The sequence below is a fragment of the Scyliorhinus canicula genome, chromosome 11 (genome assembly GCF_902713615.1).
Source record: "Scyliorhinus canicula chromosome 11, sScyCan1.1, whole genome shotgun sequence".
Taxonomy (NCBI): Eukaryota; Metazoa; Chordata; class Chondrichthyes; order Carcharhiniformes; family Scyliorhinidae; genus Scyliorhinus; species Scyliorhinus canicula.
The window spans coordinates 20,864,101-20,875,225 of record NC_052156.1 but is presented as its reverse complement, the minus strand read 5'-3'; the positions used below and the strand labels follow the sequence as shown (position 1 = coordinate 20,875,225).

At 39.0% G+C, this 11,125-nt stretch overlaps 1 protein-coding gene across 12 annotated transcripts in view; it reads right to left on the bottom strand.

Moving 5' to 3' along the window:
* Positions 1-1,730: 1,730 nt before the first annotated feature.
* brpf1 (bromodomain and PHD finger containing, 1) overlaps positions 1,731-11,125 on the bottom strand; it is a 63,350-nt gene continuing 53,955 nt past the window's right edge. For 7 of the 12 annotated variants that reach the window (XM_038812460.1, XM_038812459.1, XM_038812458.1 and 4 more), the window contains 2 exons: positions 10,289-10,430; positions 1,731-2,302 (listed from right to left, as the gene is read on the bottom strand). In XM_038812460.1, coding sequence (XP_038668388.1) covers positions 2,186-2,302; positions 10,289-10,430 — 259 coding nt within the window. In that variant the 3' untranslated portion in view covers positions 1,731-2,185. Of the gene's footprint in view, positions 10,431-11,125 lie in introns of all 12 variants that reach the window. The other 5 variants (XM_038812466.1, XM_038812469.1, XM_038812465.1 and 2 more) reach the window with 4 other exon arrangements.

Sequence of the window (11,125 nt, the reverse complement as noted above, 5' to 3'; positions counted from 1 at the left end):
TCGCTCACTTACAGAATCAAATTTGGGCCCAATAGTTTTCATTGTTGGAATCAAAGTTCTCCAGCAATAACTGCCTTTGTTAGATTTGGCTTAAAACGGTTGGTTGAAAAGCAGGCGTTTGTAAATATGGAGCTGGATTGACAATTCATTTGTAATTACACAACAAACAGAAACCACGCTAAGAATTCGCTTTTATTTTCCTCTTTGAAATTCAAATAATTTCTTTGAAAAATCAAAGCAACCAACATGCAATTGTGTCACTCAAATGATTGTGTTGTCCATTACTTTATCTTGGTTTTGTTTCTGTAATCATTTTATTTGTGAATAAATCTGGGCTGTAAAGTGTCTCTACAACTTTGACCAGTGTGATCCTTCCATCTCTCAAATTCACAGATGTAATGCACACCAAGCATCTTCTCAAATCATTAATTGACCACAGATCAGGGTTAATCGTTAAGACTTGGGATCACTTACTTGCGCAGAGAATAAAAAACACCAATAACAGCTCATGAAAAATATGAGTTAATATCGGAAACTATCATTTGGTCTCTCACAGCGTAAGTTATTGGAGAAAAACATGAACTATTTAGACTTTATAACCCGGGAAAAAAACTCTTAAAATACATGTGGAATTGTCTATTGATAGTTCCTATGGCATCCGATTCCACCATCTATGTGAAATAATTTCTCCTCCAATTCTTTTGTCAATTGTTTCATATCTATGACCTCTGGTTACCAACCCATTTATAAAAAGGAGTTTCTCTCGACGTGTTCGCTCAAAACAAAGTAATTTACAATCATTCTATTTGGTCCCCCTTTAACCTTCTCTGTCTGGGGAGAATAACAAAATCCTCTTCAGTCTATCCACATAACTTATGTCCCTCGTCCCTGATGCCATCCTAGTAGACACCCTCTATATCCTCCCAAGCTTTTGACATCCTTCCTAAAGTGTGGGGCCCAGAATTGTACACAAGGCCAACTGTGGCACAGCTGGTTAGTTCTGTGACAAATCAGAAGATCAGATTCCACTCCAGGACTTCAGCTCAAAAATCAAAGCTGAGGATCTATTGCAGTACTGAGGAATACTGAACTGTTGGACACACTGTCCCTTGGATGAGATGTTAAACTGAGGACCCGTCTTCTCTAAGGCAGCTGGAAAAGATTCCATTGCAGTAATTTGAACAATAGCAAGTGTCCTTGCCACTATTTTTTCCTCAATGTCACAAAAGAAAAATGATCTGATCATTGATCAAGGTGCTGTTCATGGGAGCTTGTGATGTGTAAATTGGTTGCTGTTTCCTGCAGTGCACTAGTCACTGCACTTCATTTGGCTGTAACATGCTTTGGGACGTCCAGTGGTCTTGGAAAGTGCTATATAAATGCAAATTTTTCCAGGTTTAAAGGGGCTTCCATTTTGTATTCAATGCCCTGATTTGCAAAGCCAAGTAACCCGCATGCTTTCCTAATTGCCTTTTCGACTTATCCTGCCACCTTGAAGAATTTGTGAATATGCACTCCCAGGTCCCTCTGCTCTTGAGCCCATTCAGAATAGTACCACCGACACCGAAAATGTTAATTTTCCCTCATCAGATATGAACTAGTTAGAATGTGATGTCAGTATTTTCTTATTTGTGGGTTTCTCGAGCAGTTGTAATCAGTTTTCCCCGTAGTGTCAGGGTAGGAGGTGAGGTCAGAGTTGGGAAGAGTTTGAATAATGTGAGGCAGGTGAGTCAGGTTTTCAAATAGCCATTTATTTATTTTCCTAAGAATCAGATAGATCTTTTTCTTCCAAAATAAATACAAACTGAAAAAAACATTCTAGAAATTAAAGGAGTATCTAGTCTTTTTTTTGCTGGATTGGAGTACCGTGCTCCCAGCCCAAAGTATGAAAGGGTTTGCAGTACAGTTGTTTTTAAATGTACTTGTTTAAAATAGTGCTTCTGCTATCACACCACATCAGTTTGCTGCCCACTAGAGTTACCTGCAAAAATTTAGAAAAGGTTTCATGATATTCATTTTAAATGTACTCAAAGAAGTGTTTTCGCTGAAAGCCTAGAAATGTCAAGAGAAGTTTACAAACAAAAAATAATTTAAAAATCCTTAACATAACAATGTACATTATTTACAATGGATTTGCCTAGGGCATAACCTTGAGCTGACTGAGCCATCGATTCATGTTCACCTGTTAACAGACAGAGCTTTTATATAAAATGCGTTTTCCAGGTAGACAACTTCCTTCTGCATTGCACTGTTTGGTGTCCTTGTTCTCCACCAATGAACCACCAATTTTGGTACCCATGTCCTGTGTGTAAAAAACCAGAGGGTTTGTTTTTTTAAATGTTTCTTTTCCTTTTGGAAAGCAAATTACATTAAAAAATATATCTTCGTTTGGGAGGGGGTGGGGGAAGTCTACCCAACAAACTAGCAGACGGTTCAATATCTCCATATTTATTACAATTGAAATGTAATTTTAGACCTGATGGAAATGTAATGAGGGACGCTGCAAAATATCACACTTTGTGGATAGTTTAGAGTTTGATCAAAAGGGGTGTTACATCGACTGTCTGAACCTTCATGCAGAAAAGCGCTCTTGTACGCTTGTTGGGGGAAAGAGGGCTTTTTAAAGGGTAAGAGATAAGATGGAGGGGAAAGAGATTGACCATTTTTCTACCTTGCGAAATGACAGGCTTAAGCATTTCCAGATCAAGAATGGCACTGGATCAGAGTACACAGCAATTCTGCAAAATTAGTGCCACTTAAACACACATTAAAAGTGAACCATTAAATTTAAAGTAGATGGCTAATTTTGAGGGAAGAACAGTCAAGATTAAGAAAATCCTTTTGTCTTCCTGTACAGGTTTACATTTAAAATGGAGTTTCCTAGTTAACAACCACTCTTCCTGCTGCATACTAACAGCCATGACAACTCCATTACAAAGATAAGCTGTACAGGGGAGCAGGATGTCATTATACTGAAACTACTGCTCCGGATAGTTACAATTGTATTTAACAACCTCCCAATACGCTTAATGACCACTGATCATCTGATCTTGGTTTTCTCGCTGGAACCACTTACCACACTAAACAGTCTCATGTAGTGGCAAAACATGCTCAGCAGTTTTATCTCTCTAAACCATTCCCCTTTTCAACACTTTTAAATTAGTAAAATACGTTTTTTCTGGAGCGAAGGGTATGTATATATATATCCATAAACGGCAAGCAAATACAACATTCTGCTCAAGTCTTCAAGTGGAATCCACTACTTTGTAAATCACTTAGGTTACAGTAAAATTCCGTTAACTATGGACATCCAAAATGGACACTTGGCAGAATATTCTGCCCAGATTCCCCGAGAAAGGAAACATCAACATAGCTTTAGAGACAGTCTTCAATAGCAACACTCATGGTCCTTCTCATGTTTGAGATCTAACATCACAATTATATCAGCTGGGCTTATACAAAACAAAAACTAATGAAAAGAGTTAGATATACAATGTGAAAATAAACGAGTTGTCGGAAATGTTACAAAATAGATGGGAACAATTAAAGAAATGGATTAATTTAATTTTTCCTTTAAAACATACAAATTTATTCTGCAAGACAAATAATCAAACCATTCCTTCTTACCCAAGGTGAGTCATCTTGTTAAACTCAGGGTTAGCTGTGGTCAGCTGTAAAGTGTGTATGACACTGTTTCAAGAGGAAATGGTTGAGCTGTCAAACATAAACTGAACATTAGTGCCTTAAAGCCTAGTGTTCTGAATCACTGCCCAATTTCACAGCTTCTAACCAGTGCCAATAGTCTGAGTACTTTTCTACTTTACAATTTTCCTATTGTCGCTGTGAGCTGGCATTTTTTTCAGGAAAGCAAATAGCAAATTCAAATCATATGAGCCAGTGAAAGATCCCTGAAGTAAATTAAAACCATTAAAAAACTTCACTGTGGCACCTGTTCATTCCAGGACCATTCTTCCAGACGTATTCCGGAATGAGTTTTAAATAACATGGGGATTGATGACATGAACTATATAGTATACAAATATCGCACAAGTGGAGTTATCATTGTGCATGGGCTCGAAAAGATTACTTTATCTGAAACATCTTCAACAATCCAATTCCCGAATGGCAGCTGAGAGTCTAAATCACTATCTATCTGTTGAGGTGCAATCAATACTAAGCAAACAGAATCCTTTATTTGTTGGTCTAACTAAATTGAATTTCAAACCATCCAAAACTCATCTTCACAAAAAGTCCTTGAGGGATTAGAAGAAAGAACAAAGAACTGGGCTGCATGGAAAACTAGCTTAGCTTACTTAGTCTAGACCAAAACTCAGTGCGGGTGTCGCATTGTAAGGTCGCCAGATAAACAAGATCTTTAGTAACAGAGAATCATTATTTGTGTGTTCTAATTTGGTCTAATATACAGCGAGTGATTAGAAACAAAGCAGGAAAGAAGCTCAGCAGTTCAAGCACTGAATGTTCCACCAACATCCAACGGGTCAAATGTTCCGAAAAGACAAGCCTACCAACCCACTTCCCTTAGATACTGAGGCAATTACACATGACAAACACTCCCAACTTGGACGAGCAGGAAGTAAACATGCCCAACCCGCTTGAAATGAGTCCTTCTGCTCTCACTTGAAGGTTCGAGAAATTCCAGACTGCTTGCTGAGGAGGGTGGCCCAGGGCAGAGTGGGCCCAGCAGAGGAAAGATAGGATTGTGGGTGGAAAAGGGGACAAAAATTAAATAAAGAGCAAAATCACAATTTCAATAGAGTAGGTTCACTACCACAATTCAGCATCATATTTGATGCTGATTTGTAATTTAGGCTTGTATTCACCAATACAAGACACCAAGTAACTATTACTAAGTATGGAAAGATAGTAAACTTGAAAATATAAGAGGATCTAGATTTGATTTATTCTGTTCCTTGCTTAAAAAAAAACAATTTGCGAATTTATGTTTTAGGTTATTAGCAAGTTTTTAAAAAGTTTCTTTTTATTTTGTACTGCCATTTCTTTTTTTATTTATAGACAAACCATACACACCATCTGTTAATCAAAGCTGAAAAAGTTATGCAGCAAAATATTTTTTAGCGGACACATTATTAAGGATCGGGCTATATATTGAACATATTTAAAAGTTCTGGCTGGTGCATGGCTCATTCATCCACCTATTGCTAGATCTGGTCAGATATCCAATTGGTGGCTGTCATTTCAATTAGACAGCGTGGAAAGGATAAAAATGACCCGCTAATACAATTTCTGAATGCCATTAAATAAAGCCTTGCACCATATTTAGCAGAGGTTATTAGCAGATTGAATGTACACTTGGTCATATGTATAAAGCAGACTAAAGGCATCTCAGAAAAAAGCAATGAATACACAAACACTCTGACTTTGATTTCTAGAATCGGATAAGAATACTTTAAAAGTAAGAAATTACTGCTGGTGGTATTAGTCGACAAACATTGGATCGTTTTTGCTATTTGAAAGGGGAATCTAATAGACGTAGTAATACTTTCATTAATGCAACATATAGCAGAATATAAAATTCACATACTGGACATTCATGCATTAATACTGACAACGATAAATTTGAGGCTGCCATTTCCAACAGTAACGTGTCCCCAAGTAGTTGCTGCAGATATCACTAACTGGCCCAACTGACTGCCTTTCTTCCATGGCACCATCCATGCCTGGGTCTTGCTAGGGAGTGTCCACTGGGATGCTTGATGCCTTCTACAACAGGTCGACACAGGAGGGACTGAAGTAGGCATGGGTGACAATATTAACAATTTAACTTTATCATTTTCCTTTCGCTTTTCTTATAATTTGGAGGTTTATTTGTTGTGCCCCTTTACAAATGGTCACTTTTCTAAATTTGATTTTAACCTTTGACACCCGTGTCACCCAAACAGCATTTCAGAAGAGTTAGACATCACCAACTAGACGTAAAGGCTCGCACGAAAGCTACTAGCAAGCTTTGTATCCAATTTGGGAAACTATGCTATTCTTTGAAGGGAAAATTCCAACCATACAAATACAGTAACTTTAAGTATTCCTCTGCAAAATGCATGCCCATGTTTGATTTGAAATGACTTGAAATATTATTTTTCTCCAGTAAGGTATTGTAGCCCATTTCCCAGATTTTCTGCGCAATCGCAATCATCGGAAACACAAATAAATTGAACCAATGTCAATTTAAAGTCAGCCAAAAGCAAGCCTGTAAGGGTTTTCTACGTGCTAAATCAGGAAAAACCCTTTCTCCAAGATAAGATAAATTGCTTATTGTCACAAGTAGGCTTCAAATTAAGTTACTGTGAAACGCCACTAGTCGCCACATTCCGGCGCCTGTTCGGGGAGGCTGGTACGGGAATTGAACCGTGCTGCTGACCTGCCTTGGTCTGCTTTCAAAGCCAGCGATTTAGCCCAGTGTGCCATCACAGCATGCCATGATACGGGAGGGTACAAGTCTACATTCTATAATTCTTCGATGTGGTACAATGTGGCATCAGCACATTGCTGCATTCAAATACTTTTATATTCAACTCACCAAAGATGGCTGCTCTCCTAATGAAAGCCACCATGTTTTTGGGAGTCTTGAGGCTAGGCACAATAATGTGATATTTTGCCATTTACACTCCTCTCAGTCATTGCATTCAATAAGCTGCATGAGTACTAGAATCCAAGGTTAGGCAATGAAATATAGTGCTTTCATGCTGAGCCTCTGGAAAAAAAACAGAAGATGGTAAACCCAATTGAAAGATCAGCAAACTCATACTTTTAAAAAACATTTGTCTGTAAAAATCAAACTCAGGATCTCATTTTGCAGAAAAATACTCAAGGATAAAATTGCATTGGGGCTTTGTCCAAGAATTCTTCTCCTTGGTATGTTTCTACCATAAACTAGGGTTCATAAGACAGTTGTTGGTTCTACATAAGAATCCATCTGAGCACTTAATGGAGAGACTGTACGCTCTCCTTTAGATCTCCTCAAACAGTAATAGTGACGGGGTGGAGGAGACACGATGATACCTATTTATAGTCTGACGCTCAGAAAAACTAAATCAAAACTTAAAACATCGCCTTCCCAGGAGCACATATTCTCACTGACGCCTGTTAAAAAGTTGAGAGTGGAGATCAGGATTGCTCTCAGCCTGCGATTTCAATGCTGGTGTAGTATTACATGTTTGTTGACATTGCTACTGTACTTCAAAAAAGTATGGTGAAGTGCTTTTGGTATTTCAGTATGATCAGGTGCTACACAAATGTATATATATCAGGAATACTGACAAGAGCTGAAGTTTTCAATACCATCACTGGGTTGACAAGCAGCTTCAAGACCAACAAGGTTCCATTCCTGTCCACCATAAAAACACAGCTTATGACAGCCGACTGGATATGCCACCCATTTATGACCTTTTTTCTACATGAACAACCAAAATAGGCAGGTCATCACACTGCAATCTCAGGATTACAACTGGGAATATCTACCCGTAGAAATGTACTCTTAGTATTTTATTTCTGATTGCTGATCAGGACACCTCAACTGTTATAGAACATAGAACAGTACAGCACAGAACAGGCCCTTCGGTCGAGCAATGATCACCCTACTCAAACCCACGTATCCACCCTATACCCGTAACCCAATAACCCCCCCCTTAACCTTACTTTTTAGGACACTACGGGCAATTTAGCATGGCCAATCCACCTAACCCGCACATCTTTGGATAGCGTAGAGTTCCACAGACACCAGCAATCCTATAACTTGCTAAATCTTTAAGCGCAAGTGCAGAGTGTCTATTGGGCATCATTCACCTTGTGTGTTTTCCAGTAGCGATTCGGTGGACGAAAGTCGGGGTGACACTGGATTGTGATCAGAAGCAGAGGCCCTAGGTAAGTAATTCCTCTTGTACTCAACATCGAGATCAACTGTAAAATCTCCACTATCCCTGGAGCTGAAAACAGCAGAGACCAGGGAGTGAATTTGGACCTTCTTGGTCTGTGTGGCTCAGTATTATATCAGGCGATCCATTTACCCACAATGAGACTAACCCAGGAATGAAATATTCTAATTCATCGTTTTCCATTTTCTCTGGGGGAGGGAGGGGCATTGAAATACTTTACATTAAAAGTACTCCTCCCTCCACTGGGGACACACGTGTCCCAGCTGTCTTCCTAAAAACGTTATCTTTCAATCATAGATTCCTGTTTAAAGTACCACAGATGCAGGTTTTCAGCAGAACTCATCACCTCAATGCTCAAGTTTTAATTAGGGTCTTCAGGAGGTGCACCAAACTCCATTCACGTTATTGTAACTATGGGCTTCTGTATCCGTCTAGCTACTCAGTGCTGGTGACTTCCTCTTTCAGGTCTCTATTAGGCCATAAGTTGCCTCAAAACAGAAGGCCCTACAGCAATCTTGTGCTTGCTATTGATACAACGCAAGATGCCCTTAAACCATGCACCAACAACCAAATATGGTGTATGCTTCAGACAGAAAGTGGTGGCAAATTAATTGAAAATTGTAAACAACCTGGGAAATTCTATAAAAACTAATTGTGCTCAGCTGAGGCTATCAATTGCTTTAAAAGTAACATTACACAAGGCACAGCCTTTACGTATCTCTGATTCCCCTATCTGGAATGCACACAAAGATTTAGAAACCTAATAATTCTACTAAGCTCATCATAGTCTTTTTTTTAAAACACAGGCTTAAAGTCCAACTCAGAGCAGGAAACAATTCAGTTCATAGATTTATTAAACTACATATGCAGCCTACTTTAACCAGTTAATCAGCCACATTAATTAAAGTGCCTTCTCTGAGGAGGTACCACATCCCCCCTCTCACCACAACACTCTCAGGTGAAAATATGACTGTGAACAGGAGTGCAGAAGATGGTCACTTTATCACCCCACCTGTGCAAACAATTCACAAACCCAGATTGTGAACGTGCAACTTTAACAGCCTGTAAAGCTCTGATAACTGACTCACACATATTGTTTGGTCAAGAAAAATACTTCCGACCAGCAGTTTCAAAAGTACCGTCAGCATAACTTCAGCCAACTAACAAAAACAAAAGTTGAATGGGAGACCATATTATCTTTGGGTAAGTTCTATGCTTAACTTGTTTTGCAGAAGGTCAGACAGTAACACTTTTCCTGCAACGTAACAGGTGAGTCTAAGGCTAAATCAGAACATACAAATGTGATCGTGTGAGAGAAACCCCAGAGTTACAGATAAGTGTGTGCAACATGAATGTAATGTAGATAAGGGTAATCAGGGTAAGTAACTTCAATAGTATAAGTCTTTACTGATTTTATCGGAAGGAATAAAAGGACTTTTACTTCTGATTAAAATGCAGAGTACGTCTTACAGTTATGTGTGGTTTGAAGTGTGGTATTTAGCAGCAGGTTTAAAATCACAATTACTGTCCCAAAACAAATAGAGAGTTGTCTTTCTGTAATTTAGAAGAACTGAAATCTAGCAGTGAACACATTCACTTCCATTATTAGTCGCTTTTCTCCCCATTTAATTGTCGTCAATGGTTTTTCGGGTACTATACCCCTCTGATCAGAGCTCTCCACGCTCACTTTCTTTTTTCGGTCATCTGGTAGGGTATATTTTTCAACTGGAGATTATGCATAAATAATGTAATAGAGAAGTTTTAAGTTCTGGTATAGACCTGTCCTCTATAAGCAGGGTTTTCATTATGTAAATGTGAATATCATAAAAGATGGACTTTATACAGGAATCACAAGTCCATAATATCACTTATTCATAATTCTAAGCAATTAAAAGAGTTAAGGCAATCCATGGCTTCACAGTATCCGATGCTCTATATTGCTCATTTTATGCTCTGAATTTAATTAAAGCAAATTATATGGCTTCTGATCTCGCCAGCTTTATATTTTTTAAAAATCTAGACTTGGGTTTAACCAGATCTGATGACTCTGTCCCTTGCTTTAATTTTGTGTTTTAAAGAATGGTTTGACTCTTGCTCAACACAGTTTAGTACTGCTGGAATAGCTGCTCTGCTTCCTGTTTTCAGAACCCTCGGCTGTCCATCGGTTCATGTCTAGCGGCCAGCACTGTTCTGTCTCTGCTCCATACTTTATAGTTTAAAATTCAGTGCTTTGAGACGCTGCTGTCTTCTGCATTTTACGCTCAGTATCACTGAGCTGCAGGTCCACTTTTATTTTAAAAAAATAAAACATTAAAAAATGAATGAACTTTCTATGGTCAGTCAGTGTCACTGGAATCGCTGCTCTGTTCGCCCTGCACCTTGCTTCGATGCTGCATGGCACGGTGATATGCAATCTGCACCGATTTCCTGATGTTTGATTTCCTCCCCTCTAACATCTTCATTTTATCCAGGGTCTGGTCCACGCCAAGAGGAACGAGTTTTGTTCGAGGGAGCCATTGCCTGGGTAATAAGAACACATTATGTACCAGCATTGTCTACAAATGGCCTGCTTAAATATGCAAATATTTTCACAAAAGCTTTATTTGCCACTAAACAATCTGCTTCAATCTCATCTTTTCCTGTATCCCCCTGCTCCCGCTGGTCAAACGCCATGTATACTTGTGTAAGCATCAAATTTCTGAGACCCGCTTTTTCAGCAAAAGTTTTGTGGACTTTTACACGGGTGCTGTTTTTGAGGGGCTTACTTTCAACTAAAAGCTAACGGGGAAGCTGTTGCCGAAACAGATGGAAACATCCTACTTGCACTCTCATCATTTGGATACATGCCCATGAACAGTTCTAAACTGTGGAATTTATCTTTGCTTCCAAACACAGTGCCAGGGCTTAATCGGCCCCTGAAGATCCTTTTTTCCAGTTCCATGGATTTTGAACCTGATTTGGAGCGCCCAGTCTTTCAGGTGGCCTGGCACTCGATTCCAGACTGATTTACTTTTACTGCACTCATTGGATGTTAGGCGAATGTAATGACACTCCAAACTGTTTTAGTGAATAAGGATTTTTGGTCGATATTTACACGAGATTGACTATTGCTTGAATATATACGGTAGATTGATCCATAGAGTCCCTACAGTGCAGAAGGAGGCCATTTGGTCCATCAAGTCTGCACTGATTCTCAGAAAGAGCACCCCACCCTA